Below are 23723 nucleotides of genomic sequence, written 5' to 3'. Positions count from 1 at the left end.
ATCCCCTTTTTTCCCTTAGAGACCATATTTTATTAAAAAAATATATATATATTCTTCAATTGAGATGAAAAGTGTTTCAGAAATGAAGACACTCTCAAGCCTCATTAAAGTGCTGGACCAAGTGAAACTAAGTTTGAATATGGAGAAGGAGAGTGTGCAAAGCTCTGTTTCTCGCCTGAGTTTCTCGCTAATGTTATTTCGAGGCTTGTCCGCTGCAGCTGGGCACCACGTGCCGTTAGTCCGTTCATTCATCTTGTCGGCGTAGGTCAGTGGGACATTTATTCAAAGACTGAACTCCAGTTCAGGGGAGGAAGGATTACTTCTTCTTTGTACTCTGTAGTCTATGATTTAACTTTTTTTTGCTTAAAGGGGAATACCACTGATTTTACACATGAAACTCCCGAGCAGTACTGCTGCATATATGAAATGCATAGCTGTAGAAAAGCTTCTGTGGCTCTAGAGGGGACCGTGAAAATGTAATAATCTGCCTCAAGCGATGTCGCTTGAGTCCGGACCAGTTGGACCTGAAGTCTGCAAGATTGCGAAAGAAATATACACAAATTAAATGTTGAGTTTCAAAAGAAGTGAACTTCTGCCAAGCTGCATTTTGGGTCATTTAGGTACCATGACAACGGAAAGGAATGCGTAGATTCTAAGGGCTATTAGTTGTTCATTCGGCAGAATGAATAGTCCAGAATACGCATATCTGTAAAAATAAAAATGCTTTACAGTTGCAACATGCAGAAGTTGGTGTGATTCTAAAGAAGAAAACAATGGCGCAGAGGAGAAACGACTACAGGCATGACGTTTCTTTTCTTTTTTACTCACACATGCACTCAGGCATGCTGAAACCAACACATGCACAGACGTGCACAAGTGCACACAAACCTTCCTCCTGCCCTGCCACACTGTTGTGCACCAGGGTTAATATTCATTCTTTCTGGTAGTCGTCTCTGGCGTCCCTTCACCCATAAAAAAAAAGCAATGCATAAACTGTAGCTTCCAATAAACACTTGATAGCATGGGAAGTGGATTTGAAATATGTTAATGAGAGTGTGCGCTTCAGTGTGCACATATCGGCCGGACCACCAAAGCAGATCGGCGAGGACAAGCAATGTTCCAAATGACAACAAAACACTTTAATACCTCTGCACGGGCAACGATAAAATGGCATCCATGGGTGCAATTACAAAATTACTAGAGTGGTCTAGTGGCTCTTTCTCATTAGAATATTACCTCTGGCTCCCAACAGCAAGTTGAACCCCATTAAGATGACCTTCACTGATACGGCGCTCATTAAAGAACACTGAAATGCTCTTTTTCATCTGAGGCCATAATGAGGGGACCAGCGTACATATCAATATGGAATTTTATCAAGAAAGTCCCTGGGTGCAATTACGAAGACCTTTTTGAAAAGTTCACTTCTATTATGCCCATCCACCACTGGTAATGGCATTGTGGCCAGACTCCCCCCCCCTCAGTAAGTTAATATCAAATATGAAACCAGATATCAGCAGCCCCAGAGACTGTGTACATGCTTTGTGTGTGTGTGTGTGTGTGTGTACATGTGTCTGCATGTAAGCACTACCACAATGTAAGCAGGCGCGTCCTTCATTGCATTGTTCCTTTAATCTTTTGATATTACAAGCCATTCATCATTTCATCCTGACACCTTCATGAAATAAAACATACAGTAATTAATTTTGCTAGTCGCAGACAGAGAAAGGGAGGAAGAGCTGGAAAGAGCAAATGAAGAGAGGGCTTTGAATGGAAACAGGGTGTGGTGGCTCTCGAATTAAGATTACATTTAAAGATATTTTACATGACAAATCTGCTTTATTTTCCAATTCCCGATGTATCGAACAAAGAGCGGTGATTCCATTTGTATTTGGCATGAAAATCATCTTCTAATTGTGTGCTTGATTCTTAAAATCTAATTCCAAACCCAATTTCTCTCTATTTTTATCAAGAGAAATAGCCATTTTATATTATGCATATACATAAGACCTACTCGATCAATAAACTGCAGGACCGCCAGATTCAACCACTGATACGATGAATACCAAACCAGAATATAGATACTGTAAAATGCAATAAAACACAGTATTATGCTCTCCTGCGCCAGTTTTCAGGTTATAAGCAGCACGGAAGCAACCCAGCAGCAAACCCATATATAATAATATACTGTACATACAGTAATATATCCATATTTACTGTATATTATGTCACATAAGGCCTTATTATCAACTTTTCAAAAGGCCTATTATCCACAAAGGAAATTAGATTTAAGGCGTTTTGGATTCCAGTCATCACCATTGAATAACCACAAATAAAAGAAGCTGCTGTGTATACGCAATAGACCCGAATCTCCTCATCTTTCATGAGATTGTTACTCCATCTCAACCCGCTTCCCCCCCCCCCCCCGTCAGGCTTGTTTCACACGGCTCCGCTCTGAACCCTCTAACGGTGCTGCAGAGATGGATGGATGCTTACTCTGTGGAAAGTATGAAATTAAAAGAACGGGTCTGATAAATTGACAGCAGGCTCTCCGGGATTCAGAAGCAGAAGTTATGAGGATCAACTTGACTTGAGGGTAGAACGTTTTGGTCGCCGAGGACGGGCTGATGGATACAGAGCCCGATGCTCGACTGTAAAAGTGTGTGCTCAATGTTTCATTTGGGATATGCATGTTTCTACAATGTGCACACACTTTCTTATAGGTATTTTAAAAATCAATGACTGCATATGCCTCCACGAGTTGCTTTTATACATCTTTCATGTTACTATAGAGAAATAAATTAATCAGTTCGTATTGATATCTAACAAGAGGCATGTTCAACCCATTTTGACATGAGTGCTAACTTTTGAATGAAAGCTGCTAAAGTAATGATCCGTTCAATGGAAGAAAAACTTGTTTTATAAGCTACTGGGATTGTGAAAAGTCTCCACGTTTCAAATCAAAATATCTTACAGCCATGCAAGCCAACTAAAAGTTACAAATTGCATTTGAGTGCAGAAAACAATTTGACATTGACATTTTTCATCTGTGTAGATAACGCTTGAAATGCAGGAGTACAATAAGAGTCCGGAGAGGTGGGTGAACACCGAAGCGATATTTCTGTATGCAGCTTATCACTGTGTTATTATTTTTTTTCACAATAAGAAAATCTATAATTCGTTTTGTGTGTCTCTGCACCAAACACATTCTCAGGTTGAACCCCAGCTTTATGCTGCCAGCACATGTTAAAATCTAAGGGTCAAGACATTACTGTAACTAATTTACTTAAGCCTTCGCTTTGCAGCGGCAAAAGGCAAGGATGTGGTGACCTTTCCAACTGTCTTTATGCCTCCCCCTTGCCTTCCCTTCCTCTTCTAAAACCCCCTAAACTCCCACCGCTTCCAACCCAGTGCGCTGCCCGCCTGCTCACCCCCAACACAGGTGTTTCCTATTGCCAGTCACAGTCCCTCTCTCCTCAACACCAACATTGTTTCAAGGCAGAGGACTCTGGGCAGCTTCCACAGGCCTGTGACGAGCTATTAGGTTTATCTGCACCCGTAAAAGAAAACGCATGCATCACGGTGTCCACTCGCTCGGCCTCTTGGGGGAGCACATGGTTTTGACATTAGTGCATCCCTTTGAATGGAGAAAGTGGGCCTGAGAGCTAATGCGTAGGACAGAAAATGAAAACCCATCAACCACTCTGTAGAGTAGTTACTTCACAAATGCTGTACAGCAGAAGAAGTAAAAGTAAAAGGTCTTTACCATACCTGAGTGTGTGTGTGCGTGTGTGGGGGGGGGCATGCATGTAGTCATCTTGATAATTTAATTTGAGTGTGCCCCGAGGTGGAGCAATCTTTATTTCATCAGCTTAAAGCGGCTGATTTCATTAAAGCGTCTCCTTGTCCATCAGTACGGACCTGTTCCTTTTGAGATAAGCTGGCGGAATTCATCATAATTGCAAATGTTTGCCTATAATGTAAGGACCTGGTGGGGTCTCGTATTCTTAGAAAATGACAAAGGTTGTCATGCATACAAATCGGAACAAGTGACAGTAATTCCCGCCGAGGTTTTTCGATTACTTGCAAAATCATAAAAAGTGTCAGTTGCTCGGACCTGTGGCGCATTACAACACGGTTTGGTTTAAATAAGGAATTTCTTTATAAAAAATAAATAATTATAAACATGCATTCTTTGACTTTTTGTTTTCCCCATTGTTATTATTATTATAAGAGTTACAGACATTCAAATCGGCCTTCTCCTGCCACCACTTTTCATTACAGACCCTGAGTTCAACTTGTCTGACTGGCACACAGTAACAGTATGTACATGAATGCACAAGTGCACACACAAGTCTACAGCTCCCTCCCACACACATTTGATGGCTGGGGAGGGGGGGGGGACGAACTGACGGAGATTGCAGGGTAATTTAAGACAACATGATTGACTTTATGCTCACTTTTAAGCCTCAACCAGTCTTTATGCTTTCAAGAAATGTCAAATGCCACCTCAGAAGTAGCGGGGAACCAGAAAGAGGTAGAAATAAATACTTTCACTTCTGAGCCCACCTCACTTTTTCCCTCAATCTTCCCCCCTTTGGCACTTTTAATGGCACAAAATTATGGGTCTGCAAGAGTGACAAGAAATTCGTAGGATTAAAATATAATATATAATATGATGACAGAATTTGCATGGCCATTTTCTTCTCCGCTATTAGCATTGTGATGGAGCCACCTCCGGTTCTTATAGCGCCAGCCACAGCGGCAGGCCACATTTGTCAGACGCCACTTCCTCTGCAAAGAGTTTAGAAGTACTCCAAGAGTAGCCACTCTTTATTATTACCTTAATGCACACTAATCATAAAGTGGATGTGAACAACGGGAATCATCGCCATGTCTCAGAGAAGATTAAATATTTGGGGGGCAGGAGCTGCAGCATCACATTAAACAGAGCTTATTCTTCACATCGTTATTGTCAAATATTATATGACTCTATAACTCTGTAACATTATCTTAATACTAACCTATAAAAACCTGTGCAGATCTGAATGAGCAACAATTTTAGTTACAAATGAATCATTTTTTTTTATCTTTTATCATACATATCAGCATATCCGAGCCTGATACGTAAACTATTGCTCTAATAGCATCCTCCTCTTTTCCAGCCCGCTGTGGAAAAGCTACCGCTTTTGTTTTGCTAACGTCCTGTGGTGCCCTCTGATTGGTCCGAATGACCTGCGACACCTCATTAGCTCCTCGAGCCGGCTTCTCTGCATCACGTTATTAATGGCGACATTGAAAACAGAAGCCATGCTAGCCACCCCACACTTAATGGTGTTGGTTTTGATTAACATCGCCGATGCTCATACGACCGTGGGGTTAATGGGAACTTTGAGCGGCACCCCAAACTCGCACACGCATGTGGTCAGTCAGCAGGATCGCTTGCAAACGTAAACAAATGATCATCTTCCCCATCCGGGCTGATATCATCTTACTGGGGATTTGAGCAGTTATCATAGTGAGGATGAAAAATAAGACTGAACGGCCCAGGAAGCCTCCACTGACTTGTCTATATGGGGCCTCATTAGGGACAGTGATGGATGGGTTATTGCTACCACCAGGCTCTCCCCAGAAAGGCTCTGGGTATTATTAGTGTTTGTGTGTTTATAAAGTGACACTTAATTACAGGTGCAAAATCATACCACATACATTAACGAGTTACAGCCCATTGAGTGCAATGCAGCACGGATATTTAAGGGGAAGAAGAGCTGGGATTAGTGCGCCGTGGCCAAGGATGGGACAGCGCTTTGTGATTTAATTCATAAAAGGCACGAGGAGAAACATAAATGTGTTGTTTGGGAATATTTATATTATATTTACTGGGCTTTACTGCAGGAAATATCATTTTAATGGTAACCACAATGGTATTTCCTATCGCTAACATCACTTTAATGAAACCCTTTAAAAGTTGAAACCCGTGAAAATGTGGTAAATAAATGTATTTATCTTGTGTGATTTTTTTTTTAAAGCTTTGAGGATAACACATTAAATTTGTTACCATCTCCTAACCTTTCTTTTTTCTTATCATTATCCGTCATAAATGAAAAATAGATACATGGACAAATAAGTATATAACAGTAGAAAATATGCGTAAAGCCGAAGTGACAAATGAAATAGATGATCTCTCTTTTCTCATTTCCCCACGATCCGCTTGAGTCCAAGTGCAAATATATGGGCTACAGACCTGAAACTCCTGTCTCTAATTTCCATCCTCCTCATTAGAATTTACTCTGAGAGACAGATCCTTATTTTACAAATGAGCTCTGTGTAACAGAGAGCTCTCTCTTCACACACACACACACACACACACACTGCTGTAGTTGTGTATCGGATTTACAGCTGATGCTTTACTCTTAAGCCATTCAATATTAGATTTTCTCTTTCCCAAAATGGCTTCAGCCACGGGCTCAGACAAATACAACCTGCTCCCGACAGCAATACATCTCATGTGATGACACTGCTCTGAAACAATCTTGATATTGCCTTACCATGTCATAAACCAAACCTGACCACAGGTCTGTTTACCGGTGAGTGTGTGTGCATACAGCTGTCGATTTGTCATGTGTGCGTGTGTTTGTGTGTGAAGTGGCAGAGAGAGGGTTGGCGGAGGGACGAGGAGCTCGGAACTCTTTTATTCGGGAAGTAGAAGGAGTGAGTGGATGGGTTTGCTCTGGGGAGAGCGGTAGGAACGGTTGTGAGGCGCGGAATTCCGAGGTAGCTGAAGAAGATGGGGGTCTGCTGAGGAAAGGAACAAAGTGAGGGAAAGGGCTGGAGACAGGAAGGAGAGGAGGAAGGAAGGCTGAAGTAAGAAAGAAAGTGAGAGGAAGGGAGGTGAGCAGACAGACAGAGAGCAATGGAGCAGACATGGGAGGAACTCTGGCAGGTGCTTCATCATCTGCTAAGGCATTGTAGAGCCGCCCGTAAACAGTCATTGGGTTTCTCGAGGGAGCAACCGTCTCCATAACTAGCACAGGTATAAATCTGCCTCTTAGCCACTAAATTAGACACATTCTTAAGGGAGTCTTACTCTGCAAGTGCTGCACAAACCTGAGGGGAAAAAGAAGACAGAAAATTAAGCAAATCCACTGAGAGTCGTAAAGGAGGTGCGCGAATAAGGTATGGCCTATGCGATATTTAGCCAGATGGTTTTTCAGGAAAAGCTGTTATGAATAGTTTCTTTACACCAAGCAAGAACTCGCTGGACCGCAATCTCAAAGAGCTGTCATTGCATCATGTAGCAGCGGCTGCTGCGGCTCAAAGCCGAGGGCCAAGTCCAAGGTCTGCGCTCCGTCACCTCGTCTCAGTGTTTATCCTCCATTACGACGGCGAAAGCAGCGACATGCTCATGCCCCCCCCCCCCCCCCCCCTCCCCCCCCTCCCCCCAATGAATTTTTCTAACCTGTGAAGTGGTGACATTGTGTGACAACATGAGGCTTGGAACACTTGGGTTGGTGGAGGAAGGAAGTAAAGCAAAAGCAGTGATCTAGTGTTCTAACCACATCACTGCGTATGTGTGAAAGAGCAGCCCCGTTTATGTCGCCGCGATGAACATTACAGTCTAAAAATAGGACAATATTGTTTCAGCCAATGGAATTTCTTTTTGTTTGCTTTATGAAAGGCAAAGTAAATAAAGCGTCTGTATGGCGACACGGTCACACTGCATTTATGTGTGTTTTTGTTCGACGTGTAATTAAAGTCAAAAAGTCACGTGAGGAAGAACAAATGAAAAGGCGCATGAAAAAGTTTGATAAAGAAGGAAAGAATTGTTTACATGGTGTGTGTTTACATGCCGTATCTGCCCGGCTGAATGCTATCTGCTGCTTTGAACAACTTCTCTGAAGTCAGAGGTCAGATTTGTCATCGAAAAAAGCCCTGCAAACCTGACACTGAAGAGCGTTGCTACGTGTCGTAATGGGATGCTAATCTCCTAAACACTCCATCTGTATTTGCTAAAACATTGCCTCACTCACAGCCTGTTTGCTTGAATGGCACTTCACTCGTGTTTTCATCCTGTAGGTCAAAGGAGGAAAAGAAAATGGGTTCATGTTCTGGCATTTCAGAATCCTTTAGATTAAAATAATATGTAATAATAACTTTTTAGAGCAAAATTGAAAGGTGACAAAATGAGACTGCATTTATTTTAGTAATGGAATACGATGCCTCTGTCACTTGACTAAGTTAGCATTTAAATCTACTTTTTAATGATAATAATAATATTATTCAAGATTCAAGATTTTTTATTGTCATTATGCTAACATAACGAAATTCTGTGAAGGCCCACGGCTTAAGGCACACAATTATATAATTATAATAATAATTTAATAATTTTAATGCTATCAGTATAAAAATAAGAGGAATAAAAACATCATCAATTTGTCTATAAAGTTAAGAACTAGTTAAATCTCATTACATATGATGCAATAAAGACTTTATGTCCACATTGGAATTTGTATGTATAAAAAAGGGATGTATTAATCCATGTTTGCAGTCTCAGCTGAACTTTTGACAGTCCTCCAGCTTAACACGACTATTTTACTAGTTCTCCTTTCAGAGGGGTTCTCTCAGAAATCCCCCCCCTTAGGACTTTTTAACATTCTAATAAAAAATATTTTACAGAGTAGTGTGAGTGTGGATTTTTGGGGATGATGCCATGGAGAAAAGGAAAGGAGGTGAGCAAAAGGTTGTTAGCGAGGGATAGGCGTGTAATAGCCAAGAGTCAGCGCTGACAAATATTATTAAAATAGCGACGTTTTAAACACATATTCAAAGTGAAATGATCCAAATAAAATATTGTCTTAAATGTCATATTTGTTGTTATTTAATATTGTTACTTTTTTTTGGAGTGGGGCGGGGGGGTTGATCGCACAAAGTGTGTGCTAAATCAACCAAGCCATAATCAACCTTTGATACAATAAGCCCAGTGCTGACAGAAATAATCCACTGGCCACCTTCTTAATGAATAATTGATGCCCATCTTAACAGGCTAATGAATGAATGTGGTTTGGGTTTGAGTGATAGCCCTCTCGTTGGAGAGCTATCCCAGGAGGCAGGCGGCACTTTAGACAGAAGTGCCATCTTCTATAACCTGTATAATTGGTCATTTGACATGAGTGACTTGACTGAGTGTGTCCGTGCACCGCAAGTTCAGACTCTGACCCTTTTACCCTGGTGTTTATTAGCGCCGTTCCAGGTTATCCCACCAATTAGACCTGGAATAACAGCGATCGGGACGGGGAAACAACATAAGAAAAAAAAAAGCATACAGTTAGCAGAGGGAGTGAAGAATCAGCTCGATGGCAGTGAGGATGAGAGATACTCTTTTGACCTTACTAAAAATATACCATCAAAAATAAATAATAGAGGAGTAATTATGGGACGGGAAAACAAAAATCAAAGATGTAAAAAGGGGTTGCTTCACAGAAGTGTTGCGTGCGAGGTAAGAGGTGTTCTAAAGCTCCTCTCTTTCTGTGTGCATTTGCGTTGGGCTTGTCCAAACACTCCAACTTACATTTTAGCCCCATTATGCGCACACCCTTTTTTTTCTCCACGGGTCTGATAACATTCTTAGTGCAGTTTCGGTGTGACACTAAACAATACCTTATTGACGCGAGCTCTGCCCTCACAATAGGCACAAAACATCAGGGTTCCTGTTTTTGTTGACACGGTTCGAGCCTACCATTGAAGGCAAAGCCACTGTGGACACAGCAATGCATAAGTTGGGCTCTCTGTCATACAATACAACAGATCAACCCCTTTAAATGTTTGAGCATGATAAGGCAGGGAGAAGGCACACAGAAGGGGAGTGGGAGAGCGCCAAGGGGGGAGTCAAGCGAAGGTAGACTGGGAAGTTGATGGAAATGGAGAGCTAAGGGAGGCGGTGGATTGAAGCACCACTAGGGGACAGTAGTAAGTCATGCACGGCAGCAGGAGGGTTTGTGTATGCATGGGAGTGTGTGTGCGGCAAACAGTGAACAAAAGACTTTCTTTGTTGCACTCTCAGATAATAAAAGAATTCAGAAATAGCTACTTGACTGCTTTAGAAAAGATCTTGACAATGCGTTGGCCCATAATGCACAGGAACAGCTCCAGATTTGCATAATCATATGTAATGTAAACCACTACGAGGCGCCGAAGCCAACAAACAAACTGACTGGGGAGAAGGCAACACAGGGAGAGGGATCCTATTCCCACTATGGACTTTACACACTTGCTAAAAAGTACACTTTGCCTCGTATCTTCGCAATAATAGGGCAACAAATTCTGCGGGAATGAACAGAAAATCTGTTTTGAATGTAAACACCTGCGTATATTCCAAACAGAATGATCTGCATTTAATTTTTTTATTTTTTTTTATTTACTTAAAATGATTTATCACTTCAGTTATTGCAGTTTACTCGGCGAATGAAGGACACACCTTCACGCTGATTCCACAGTGACAGCAGCTAAAACAGCCGAGACTGTGTGCAGCACAAGAAAGGAAGCCTGTGTGTTAATGAGAGACAAAAACACTGGGCTTGTTTTCTTTGACCACAGACCAAGATGAATGGACAGAGGGCTTCATGCTGTTTCGTGGGACATTTGTAATTATATTTGTTTGAGTTGTGTATTAAAAAGAATCCATTGTTTGGTAGCCGGTGAAACCGGAGATATGAACACCTCCAGATACATCTGACGTGAGACATGTCTGTCAGGAGGGATCCGCTGTTTCTTCTTTTTGCTATGGTAACCGAGGAAGTATATTTAAAACACTCTGCCTCCTCCTCCTCCTCCTCCTCCTGCTCCTCCAGCAATTAAAAGCAGAACAATAACAATATTCACCAATGACAGCGGTGTCTGTACAGTAGTTATGCTCTTCGTTAGTTTCACAATGTTCCTCATGAATTAGTTAAGTCTGTTAATTGCACATTTATTACAGTCAAGGCCACCGAGACACACGCTAAATGGCTGAGGAATAAAATAACACTTCAACACATATATGAATCACAGAAAATGGATTAAGCTAAAACATAACAATTGAACCTGCGTGGCAAAAGTACATTGAATGAATTGCATTTGCTATTTTGTCTTTTATAGGAGAAGCAAATTGCTTACCATTAATTTCACCGCGTAAAAGAGGCTAAATTCACAACGCTACATTTTAACTATAATACACTGATAACATTTATTTTTCTTAGCCCTAATGAGCAAGACTGGATGAAAGGCGAGATTTATTCTAATTTTGAGATAATTATTTTAAAATAAAGTATATAAAAGTAACTACGCGTATTATCCTAATGTTTAGATTCGTCTCAAGTATTCCAAAAACAACATGTTAAAGATTGGATTTATTCCGAGAAAATAAAACAAGGCAAATATCCAAAAGGATCCCGCAGCATAATCTCTTTGAGTTGACATTTTATTCTGGTTGTTTCTGATCTCTGGCGTATTTCATTATGGCGTGATGTTTGAGTGACACTAGCCGGCTGTCACAGCCATGTGCCGAGGTTCCCTCTCATTTACAGCACCAACAATAATAATGACTATTCGAGTGCTAGCGCCACTATTTGTGTTATTGTTGTTGGGTGTCTGACACGGGCCCTGATGTTTGCTATGCTATCAGCAGGAGTGTACAAATACAAACACATTTGCCTGAGTTATTGACCTTTATCTCCCCACTTTCTTGACAGCCTTCTCCAGTTATTGACAATACAAACACATGGGACGACGCATAACCTTTCATTTACAGAGCACTCTCTCTCTCTCTCTCTCATTTTTTTTGTCTCTCTCCATCTCCCTGGCTTAATCTCTCCCCAGTCTGCGTCTCTCTGCTTTGCAATTTGTTTAAATAAAATGGGGCAGACAATGGAAGTGCTCATTTCTCCCATTTTTCTTTCACTCCAAATTTCAGAGGATAATATCATTAGACCGGTACAATGGCTGCAATTCAGCCTTAGATACACAGATATTTCAAGTATTCAATATAGTTTTGACATGCTGGCATTAGGGGAGAGTGTTGTTTCCCTATTTGTTAGCTTAAAATATCGATTCCATCATAAATCTTAGATTCCCGCGGCAGAATGCTCTTCTGTATGATTTTCAAATCGCCACAGACATAGGCTGCAGAGATGGTCACGTCGATTAAAAAACAAATATTTTTTAAAAGATGCAAAAAATATGATCTTTTTTCCCCATTAAAAAAATATTATTTATAGTCTATATATGACATTAATATTTAAAACAGAAAAGTAAATAGAGAGAGGCTTCATTTCTGCAGAATGAGGAGACACATAATTATTCTCAAAATGAGGTTGAATCCATAAAAAACACAATAAACAGAATAATTTACTGCATCTCAATACAGCATTGAATAACAATGGTAATAAAAATCACTAGCATTCCACTAATGATTCTCCTCCAGGATTTATTGTGTTTTTCAATGTGTGTCCTCTTGCATTTAAGCGTGAAAAATAGCATACATAAAATACGGGTGTCCCCACCAGTCAGCCCCTCTGCAGGTACTTCAGAGCCCCAGAATTACATTTTAAACAATCCGGACCAGTGTTTGGTGACCATGGTTAATCATCAAGAAACAAAGACATCAAACAATATTTGATAATGAGAAAAATGCCCAGAGGATATTAGGGGATGGGGGCGAGCACAGCATGAGCCTCGGCTGCAGAGCTAGGTAGAGCGACCAGACCAGACACAAGTCACAATCAAGTGTGTGTGTGTGTGTGTGTGTGTGTGTGTGTGTGTAGACGGTGAGTATCTGCGAGTGTTGTACACATGAAAACCCACACACACACATGCACTCACGACTATATCACACACACTGATAGAGGTAAAAAGCCGTTGAAACATCGGCTCTTCTTAAAGTTCATGATGAGATCCTTAGCATTCAGTGTGTGGAGCCAGTGGTGAGATTACAGCTTCGTGAAATTGTGCTACATTTTGACGTTCGCTGCATCATGCCTCGATGCCCAATTATCTGCTTTTGAAATGGCTGTGAGGTTCCATCTGTGACTGACAAATAAATACCCAAAAAGTGCTCTTTATTTAATGTGATTATTTCACCTAAATTCTCTAAACGTTTAAAAGGATATATATATATGTATTTAATGGACATGGTATAATTATATTTGAGTGATAAGGATGTATTTTGAGGTTAATTCATATAAGCTGGAAAATAAAATACTGTACTACAATTAAGACGTTCAAGTACGGTATTTAAGGTTTTTCTATAATTAATGAAACTTAATTTGTTTCATTTCTCATTAGAAGAAATAAGGCTGAAGTAAAAAAAAAAAAAAAGAAGAAGAAGTTTGACAGATATAGGAGAAGAGGGACAGGAGACACAGGGTTCAGTAATCATTTCCCCTCTTTCTATGACTCACTGTTATTGCTTTATCCTTGATTGACACAGTATTAAAGGTCTGGACCAATCAAGGTGGATCCAGCATCACAGTCCAAACGGCAGCATGTGCAGCCACCTCGGACATGCAAATTGCACCCGGGCAACCCGTTGACTATGATTAATGAGCCTGGGCTGCAGCCATTGTTTTCACGCGCAGCCGTTTAGAGTGAAATACAATCCCAAATTATTATCAATCCCCTATTAATCCACTAAATTCGTTCACATCGCACATGTTGTTTGAGCAGCGCACAGTGTGTGTGTGTGCGTGTTATGGGGTGAGCACAATTGCATTTAATTACATGTCCTCTAATTAAATTCATTAAAGGATAATAAAATAAATGGAAGAAACAGCTTTGAAAGATAGGGTGAAACACATGTGTCTTGTCTTCCACGGTGTATATGGATGTGGGATGTTCGGGGCCGGGCGTGCCGTTCAAAGGGGAAGGGAGGAATCTGATACCTTGCTAATACTACAGGCATTTCTCGGTTTTGACTTACTTTGTGTTTAAACTGTGAATTTTACTGCTGGGATACTCTACTCCCTGAAGATCGGAGAGCAATTATGTGGCACGAAGGAGTGAAGACACTTCACGAATGGAAGAAAAAGAAAAATTATGACAGTAATGCTGAAAATCTAGTGTAACAAAATGCTCTGTCTGTGTGGTGAGTAATATCACCTGATACGGTAAGGAGAAACTAATGTGCAAGACACGGGAAGACTTGCGGTTCCCTTTAAAATGTGTGATGAGTAAAGGAAATGACACAGCCTCACAAATCTTAGATTCATCGGCTGAAGATGCTGTCGATAAAACACACACACACACCGGCACGCTCTTCTCCTGTGCTGCAAGCAAAATGTAAATGTTTTCCAGGCATTAAGGCATATAAGTGCCATTAGTGGCACAGTGCTTTGCACTACAATGGTGTGCTGGGAGCAGCGGAGCAGAGATCAGTGCAGCATCTCCTGGATATCAGAGGCAGACATCCTTTGTAAATTCATCTCCCACTGTGAGCAGGCTTCACAGCTGGTTAACGGCACTGTGTGTGCTACTGCCCTGTTTACACACAGCCTCCAAAGCGCTCATCTCGCCCCCTACATCCTCTCCACGTAGCCCTTCCATCGCCTCGCTCTGCTCCTCACCTCTCATCCCGGCTCACTGTGGTTCTCACAGCCATCAACGAAGCACGCAAACGGATTATACACACACACACACCTGACATAAACCCAGCAAAATCTCTGATCCCTTCTCGTTTTGGCCATAACAGTACACCGCCTTTATTTTGTCATGCCATCACATTACACTCTTTTTTTTATATACTGTACCTGTTACACAAGCATCTCCCCCACCAAACCCTCTGATCCTCTGATTCTTGGATGAGTAAACTGCTCCTTTTGCCCCTGACCTCAGCTCTTTGTAGCAATCAGCCCAGACTTCCTCAGAGGCCCTGATCTTATCTGGCCATACCAATCCCACTACACAGCTCCCTTTTGTAGCCACCAAAGAGAGCTGAGCCCTTTCAGAACACAGGGGCTGTGTCGGTGAACACACAGCCCGAGACTTCAGCTCATCTCAGACATCCTACTGCCCAACAACAATGAGCTCTATTTTTTTGATGCACCACAGGTCAGACGGAGCCTTTCTGATCACCGGTGCGCTGTTCGCCCGCAACGGCCACAGAATTATTGAATATCATCAAAGGCTGGTAGAAAATAATCCCAATTTGTGTTAATGACTTTTGGCAAATAGTGAAAATTATGTTTTTTTTCCCCTCTTTTACTAAAAAGAAGAAAAAAGAATGAAAACAGGGGAAAAAAATAATATTAAACCGACCATAAAATGTCTTTGAGACTTTCCTACATCTGCTTGTAAAAAGAGAAGGTTAAGGAGAAAATCTATTAGGGTAGACTGAGGTTTAGCACTGTTGAGAGACTAATTACAATGCAATTTCAAAATGATTGATCTCAAGGGATGTATTTGACAAATTGGGTCTTAAAGATTTTAGTCACATCACAGTATATCGGTCTAAAAATCCACACTCCCAAACATGAGGCAATCACATCGTTCGGTGGGAAATAAAGAATAAATATATCAGCAGTTAACTACAGACTGTATTTTACTCAAACATCAGTTTTTCATTAGTTATATAGTTTTTACTATTGAGCTGAAAGCAGTTTAGAGTTACAACTACAAGCAGAGCAAACACGTATCCTTTAAATTTACCATCATTGTTGCGTGTTTCATAAATGTGAAGCCTTTTCTCGCCCAGCACTTAACGTTACATCATCACCATAGCATGATTTATGAATTTCGACTGGGAATATTTAAGTCCTACCATTGTGAAAGGTGCTGCGGGGTTCTCAGGTTGCTGCAAATTGTTTTTAGAAGCATTTAAGTGAAGCCCAGAGCAGTATTTTCTCAGCCGGTGGGATGGATAGTTCCTATAGAGACAGCAGAATACACAATAGTTATATGTTAATTATATTCCTGTAGATGAAAAATATGCAAGTTCTGTCTTATTGGAAGAAAATTCAAGGGCAGTACTGGCATGGTTTTATCACTATTGAAATGTTTTTAGATGTAATATCACACACCGTATCAGCTGTGCGTAATTACGCACGAGCGCACCTTAGAGGGAACGCTGGACACGTCCCTCTGGTTCACCTCCCCCTGTACAGTACACTTTCATTTTTGTTTGACGTTTTGCGAGCGCTGCAAAAGAATTTTAACTCAGAACATTTTAACAACCCACGAACGCCAGTCGGAGGTGCAGCGAGTGAGAGCGTCTTTGCTGCACGCCGCCTTCTTGCTTGCAAGCCGACCAATCGCGTCCGTTTATACTCAGACGCAAGGCAGAATGGACCAAACAACGCACTGTTCACACCAAAGTCACCTCTTCAACTTCCTAGCGGGAAGCTGCTAAAGGGAAACCTTCACACAGGCTGCAAGAATAAAGGGTAAACTGATCTTTTACAGTTTGTTTGTTGCGCTTGAGACATATTTGACATTGTTTTGCCCGCGATAGCTTTCCAGCAAATCCATCGGAGATGACGCAACGTGATTTATTTCGCAATGTGCTGCGCAAAGCGTTCACATCTACGTTTGGTTAGCAATGCAGGTACAGCTGTTTTTGACAGCTGTCAAATCCGATTACAAGGCCATGGGAACATCTGTTAAACAAACTCTCTCTCGCTGATTGCTTCTAAAGGTACAGCAGGCAACCGAAGGAAGATGAGACTTTCCCGAGCTGAATATAAGGAGATAGTGAGATGGACTGAACATCTGAGACCCACACGCCAATCTATGAAGACGCTGCAGGAGAGATTTCCAAAGTAAGATGTTAAACACTGTGCTCTGGTATTTAGCTTCCTTGCATGTGCCACTGTACAGTGTGTGTGTGTGTATGCATGTGTGTGTGTGTTTATGCATGTGTGTGGAGGTGACTGGAAACTCTTAAAAAAAAAAAAAAAAAATATCTGTGTATCACGATATTTTGTAATTTGTACATAGAAGCTTCAAATGGACAAGACAAGTGAGTTATAACGCAAGTTATACAAGAGACCAATCTATTTTCAGCTGCCCATAGCATGTATTTATTATTATTATTTAAATCTTATATTATTGTATTATTATATTATTACATATTAACCCATTTAATTACCTTTTTAGGATCAGTATTTAATTCAATACAGATTTCTGCACCGGCTTCCACAACACCATTAGCCAATGTTTTGCCATGCAGCGCTTGCAAATGCACAAATCGAAGAGCGAGGTTAATGGTTGTGTTTGCCTTTCCCCTTGACACTGAGGGCCCTCACGTTATTGAACGTAACATGTGTAATCCCCCAAGGCCACCAGGACACCAGGCCTGATATTGTCGAGGTCACTTACAAAGTCGTATGTATTTGGCGCTTCCTTCTTCCATTGTGCACTAATCACCAATCTAAGAGAAGGTATCAGGGCCCCAAAGGGGATGCTGCCGAGTTTGCCTTTGTTCCTGCTGTGCTGTCAGCAATTTACAGAATATGTCATGCGTGTAAAATTCATCCAATATCCTGTATGTTTAGCACAACGCTTGGTCTTATTCATATTTATAGCATCGTTTCTCATTCCCCCCCCCCCCCCCCCTAATCCAGACTGCTTTTTAAACACAGTCCAGGTGCCAGTTTTTCCTCAAAGTGGTAGTGGTGGGTGTAATAATTAAAGGAAAACATTGGACAGTTTTCATTCCAATAATTCTGCACGCTCTCCCAGAGGTGCTGGCTCTTTTGTTTAGTCTTGCTGGTTATTGTTGTTATTTCATTCACCATATCCAATCTTGGGGAGGCCCATGCTCTTTAAATTCTCTGAGTCTCATCACTGGGCCTGACAGACAGGCATGGCAGCGGTGTTTTCACAGCCTGCAAAATTATTCTGGTTGTCCAATCAGCTGAGCTGGGCTCTGGAGTTTTAGTGATTGGACTGGCAGGAAATCAGGCTCTTAAGACATAACATATCGACTAGGCCATCCATCATCTCTTAGCATGCGCTCAGGCACGGCAGCCCCCCCCCCCCGCCCCACACTCCTCCTGTCCCCTCGGACTGTGTGGGAGCCCTGCCACTGCGTAAATATTGGCCAGGCTGGAGCTGGCGAGGGAGAGGGTTGGAGGAGGGCTAGTGTTTTGTTATGGACAAGCTTCCGCTGCGGGGGTGGGCAAAAGATCAGCTCGGATACATGGAAAGAGCTGGACAAGGCAGGTATCAGGATATCCAATATTAAGCCTTGCCCGGAATGCAAGCGAAGTTGATTGAAATGTAGAGTCTGGCATATCATGACAGAGGCTTCGCTCTTTCTTTCTTTTTTTTTGCGGTTTGGGTCGTATTTTCATGGAACAGGACACTCCTTTTTGATCAATAATGAATAATTAAATTGTGTTTCTTATTATTTTATGATGACTTCTAAACAGAGCACCAATCAGTATCAATATTTTTTCACCAGGAAATGTTTGCTGATTGGAATTAGCTATGATTAATTGTCCATCATATTTCAATGATTTCTTGCTACCATTTTAAAGTTATGAAGTTTTGATGGCTGACTGACTTATTTCAAATCTTATGACATGAATGTTGGCCTTATTGCATGCATGTATCTATTATACATGTTCTGTTTATAACTGTTTATCAGTATTGGTAGATCAAAAATTATTTGTGTTCCAGAGACGTAGATGAACGTGATTGGCCTAAAGCCACCTTCTTTGACTGGATTGAGTTCATTTCATAGTCATTGCTTTGGATTGGGGCCTTAAAGGGAGGGAACTTCATACTTTGAACAAAATGATTGTTATCGACCATTTCAAGGTAATTTCCACGGAAGGTCTGTTGTACTATAAGTATGGGTTGTGGGAGGAGAAAGGGAGTGTCTCATGGACAGACAGAAAGGGAGAGATTGTGATGTGGAGTCCCTCATCTGTAACGGCTGCATAACACAGATGTTCGGAGTCATCTGTCAGTCTGGCCCTCTTGCCGAGTCCAAGCTGCTCTGAGGGGGAAAGAATTGGACACAGTGCTGTCACTTTTTACCCCCGCTCACAATGGAGGGACATGCAAATATCAATCCCCGTTCCTGCCCTCTCCTCCTTGCCCTCCTCTTAGCCAGCCGTGATGTCCTGCCTAGGATCTGCATCACGGTTGGGAGGGGTGTAGAGATGAAGGGTGGGTGGTGTCTGTGTGTGTGTGTGTAGGGGGGGGGGGGGGGGGGGGGCTTGACATCAGTCCCGCCACGTCCTTCTCTTGCCACATATTAGAATTGGAAATGATGGTCTGCTCTCTCGAGGGCTTGCCTGGCTTCCCTTGGGTGTAGAGGAGACCTCGGTCCTTCCACCCTTTGTCCCCAGAGAAAGTCTGTGTAGGAAGGGCGAGCGAAAGAGGGAGGGAACGCTCGGGTCCTCTGTGTCCTTCTGTGCTATATTATGAATGAATTTGGGTGTAATGATTGCCGCCTCTTTAAAACGCCATTCAGCTCACTCCTCATATGGCTTTCACATCATGAAGGTAGGAGGGTGTGCAGAAAGGGGCAGATGCCTTGTTTTATTTTATTTTTTTGAAAATGCTTAAAAGTAAAGTGTGAAGCATGTAAACACACTCTCTTTCACTCTCACACACACACACACACACACGCACAGATCCCCGGTGAGGAGTCCCTGAACGTTTTTCGAATCGGGCCCTAATGTGCCGTTTTCATCAGCGCTGAGGCGGGCTGCAATATGGTGCTGTGGCTCACTCTGGGAATATGAATGTTGATTAAGCATGCATTCAGCCTTTTGAATTTCTGAAGAAGTGTCAGAATAATGGATGTTGAGCAAATGTCAAGCATTTGTTAATTTCTCTGTTATTTGGGGTTTATCTAGCATGATCTTTGGAGGGAAAGCGGGGACAGGGTTGTTATGGCATGTGCTATTGATATGGTGATTTCCTGGCTACAGACACTTTGTTTTTGATGGTAATATCTAGGCTCAGGATGAAGCTTAGGGACTCGCTCATTGATTATTTATTGTGGCTGTAGTGTTTGTCACTGTTTTTGACGTGCTTGTTAAACCTCAGGATTTGGTAACGGGCTCGATGCATTAAATTGCAAAGCTCTTTTTGCAAGTAGCGCGGCTTTGTTGCTCAAGAATTCAGTGAAACATGTGGCAGATTACTTATATAAAAATATCTCAGTTTTGTAGTTATTTCAGAATTGTTTTTTATTTTTATGTAGGATTATATTTGTATAAGACTTTAGTATTTTGTCCAAAAATGTCGATTTTTAGGTACTGATATCTGATACTGAAAATATTACACTTTTCAGTATCAGAAGATTAATGATTTAGTTATAAAACATAATTAGACAAATGATATATCTATTACTAAAGCTTGTCAGCCTGTATTGCAAATCTTAATTTGAAGGTTTAGCAAATGATCTGAATTTATTGTCATTTTCTCGGCTGGCTCAATTTTGGGATTTTAGAAAATCTGACCTGTCCATGCTGGTTTTTGTCAGATTCCAATTCTTTTTCTTGGAAAGTTTTAAAGCTATCATTGATGATATAGACCAAAACGTTTTCATGAATACAATGGGATATAAGTATTCCCTGTTAACATTTAAAATAAATGACATTTCTTTTTTTTTCTCAAACTTTGCCAGAGAGAAAAAGCAGTTCCAGCAGATCCGGAAGCTTCAAACATTCTCCAGATAATGGGACACGCTGACAGTTTAATGATTTTTAACATAAGCTTTGATATTTTCTATTTTTTGGGGGGTAAAATGTTTCCCTCCAAAGGTTTCCATGGCATCTCACAGGTGTTCCAAATTGCGACCTGGTGATGTCACACTTGTACCCGTTCCTTGTTTCTTTCTGTTTGCTCGTGATGTAATTTATCATGTGGCACATACATGTTACTAACACAGTATCATCCACATTGAGACTGTTCCGCAAGCGTTTCCATATTTCACTGTGATTTCAACAATTGTGTTACGAGCTGCAGGTTCGTATTTCTTGTGAAGTCAGAATTCCACAGCTACGCTGTCGCTTGAACGTGGCAATGACATAACCCAGAGACGGATCTGGTGCAGACTCTATGGGGGGACAACCCTGACAGCCTCCAGTCAGCAGCCCAACACTTCTGGCTGCCTGTATTGAACAAAACACAAACTGGCATTTGGACTTGGAGGGTACAACTGTTGAAGGCTGAGAGGCTGGCAAACGAATTCTCCGAATTCTCCAGCTTCATGTGGAAATGAGTTTAAGAAGAGCGATGTAGAAGGAAGAGGTAGCTGTGCTGAGTTTACAACTTCATGTCAGGCTAAGGAGTTCATGAATAATAGATGCGATCAATTACTTGATTAGGAACCGCGGGAATGACTACTTCCTCATGACATCCAAGGGATGTTGTCGAAGCACACGCAATACATCGTAAAGTCGCTTTGGCTTGGTGGTGTGAAAACCCTGCGGTAAGCAGCCTGAGTCTGTTGCTCAGCTGTAACAGCTAGAAGTGACCCCACTTGAAGGGTAAATGGTTGTTGTTGGGTTCCTGGATGGAATCAGATTAATAATAATAATAATAATAATAATAATAAAGGAAGCTATATGAAACTGACAGATGAATTATCAGCATGAATTATCATATTTTCATTGCAGCTCAATAAGATAGTCAAATTGGTTTGATAAAAGTAGAAAAGCGCGGCACCTTCACGCAGTATGATCCTTTCAAATTGGTTCTTCATCCACCAGTAAAACAAAAGACAGGAGGAAGAAGAGAAAGAACGAAGGCTACATGCTGTCTAATTGCTGCGAGTGGTTAGAGTCACATGGTGTCAACCGGAGCGCCAAAAGCGTCGATGCTGCTGCGGATGCTTTTTACAACGTCGGAGGAAAACAGCACGGTTGCAATTTTGCAGCACATGTTCCACATCTTGCCCAGAGAGCAGGGAAGTGCAACAAATCTGTTCACAGTGGTGGAACTCTAAATCATATATCTTTGCTCACTAGTTTTCACTTCTTATTATCACATTTGCTTAAAGTAGAGCTGATGAGCTCCTTTTTAAAACACACACACAAAAAAAAACCTGAAACACACGCACGATGCTGCGTTTCGGCTGGACGTCAGTATTTTATTTGCCACCGGTTTCTCTTCGCGTACTGGGATCAGTTGCAAAAGCAGAATGAAACAAATTGCCCGGGAATGGTGCAAGTCCCCCCACCACGCCTGAAGGAGTGGGCAGTTGGTCAGCGTAATGTGCTTTGTTGCCTGACCAGCGGATGCTCGCCATCTGACGGATAGCGTAAACCTCAGCGATGACGATAATTACACCATAACAATGGCAATGCACCATAATAGTTCGAACATGTTTTGTCACAGGAAGAGTAACGAGGATCGCTCTCTTTTCCGGAGGAACCACAATTAGGGTCCTTCCTGCTCTTTCTACCATGATTATATAACGGTTCTGACATGTCGCGACGTCTCAGCAGACAGAAACTTTAAAGCTTGTTATAAACCTAAGGGGGCTGCGTGGGGGTTATATTTTCCTCTGTGTTTTGGGACAATATTTGGCAGTGAGATGCCGTGTTGTTCCTCTGTTAAAGCTGTATCTGCCCACGCCGGTTTCTCTGCTCTCCTACAGAGGGACCGGCTGGCCGTTATCAGTAAACGTAGCGGAATGTCCTCAGTGCCGTTTTTTTTTTTTTTACATTGAATGCTGCACGTGTTATAATGATTGTTAAGGAAAGAATTTTACAGTTAATTTCCAAGAAAAAGTACAAACTCATTTGAATTCTAAATATGTGCGCTCATTGTGTAAGTATTTGTCTGCCGCTGCGTGATGCATTTATATTTGTGCTTGTCAAAATATAGCACTTTCATGCAGTACATTAATACATAGACTTTTTTTGGGGGTGGGGGTAAACATTTTGTTTTGCTGCTGATGACGGTAAGCTTAGCTGAGAACCAGATGTTAGCATTTTGCCTATCAGCATGTGTAATTAGCGGCATTTGCATATCCATGGTATTTAAACCCACGTTCAGCTATTTTTTCCACTTGATAAAATATTGACACACAGCAAATGAAATCCTTAATATATGATCATCATCACATTTACTTGAATAAACCCTGAAGCGAGATATTAATCCTAAATATGCCAGGAACGTTTTAGTAATAATTACTCCTGAAGGTGTGGATTATAAAAGAGCAAGGTATTGAAACTACGCTCTAAAACCATTCCACTTCCAAGAGTTAATAATTCCCTTAATGTCAATCTATTTTCAAAATGGATTTACCGCCATTAGTAAAAATGCATGTTTTGCCTCAATTAGCCAGACCCATACCCTAAAGTGTAACGCCATGCAGCACTGCCTGCATACAGAGGCAGCATATGATGCCAATGCCATTAGCCAGGTGGCTTTCATTACCTAAATTACAGCTATTGTTTATAATTCATTATTTGTAAATAGGAAGATTCCAAATATAATTAATTGCTCAGACCCCCCCATGTCCCATTAATTAGCTTGATGGGGACTTCTAGGCGTTTCGCTGTTTCTGCTGCATGCTCAAGACGCCGATACGCTCGCAAAACGGCGCGCGGAGGTAAAGAAATCCAGCGCTGAGGCTCCAATGTGAATTTTGTCGGATCCGTAACCAGTGGACAGCCTGACTTAATAGAGCCTAAAGCACTGACCAGACAGGCATGCCAACGGCGTGACAAAGTGAAAGTCCTTAATTGTTTTTAATTTAATCTGCTGCCTTACTATTTTGGGTGCCG

The 23723-nt window shown here is 41.5% G+C and overlaps 1 protein-coding gene across 1 annotated transcript in view; it reads left to right on the top strand.

The window, feature by feature from the left end:
* Positions 1-16680: 16680 nt before the first annotated feature.
* The window catches only part of cdin1 (CDAN1 interacting nuclease 1), a 47774-nt gene continuing 40731 nt past the window's right edge, over positions 16681-23723 (top strand). The window contains exon 1 of the mRNA XM_068752341.1: positions 16681-16781. Within this exon, the coding sequence (XP_068608442.1) occupies positions 16681-16781 (101 nt within the window). The remainder of the gene's footprint in view (positions 16782-23723) is intronic.

This window comes from Brachionichthys hirsutus, chromosome 18, assembly GCF_040956055.1.
Source record: "Brachionichthys hirsutus isolate HB-005 chromosome 18, CSIRO-AGI_Bhir_v1, whole genome shotgun sequence".
In the NCBI taxonomy this organism is placed as follows: domain Eukaryota; kingdom Metazoa; phylum Chordata; class Actinopteri; order Lophiiformes; family Brachionichthyidae; genus Brachionichthys; species Brachionichthys hirsutus.
Note: the sequence above shows the minus strand (reverse complement) of the source record. Positions and strands in the feature narration are given on the sequence as shown.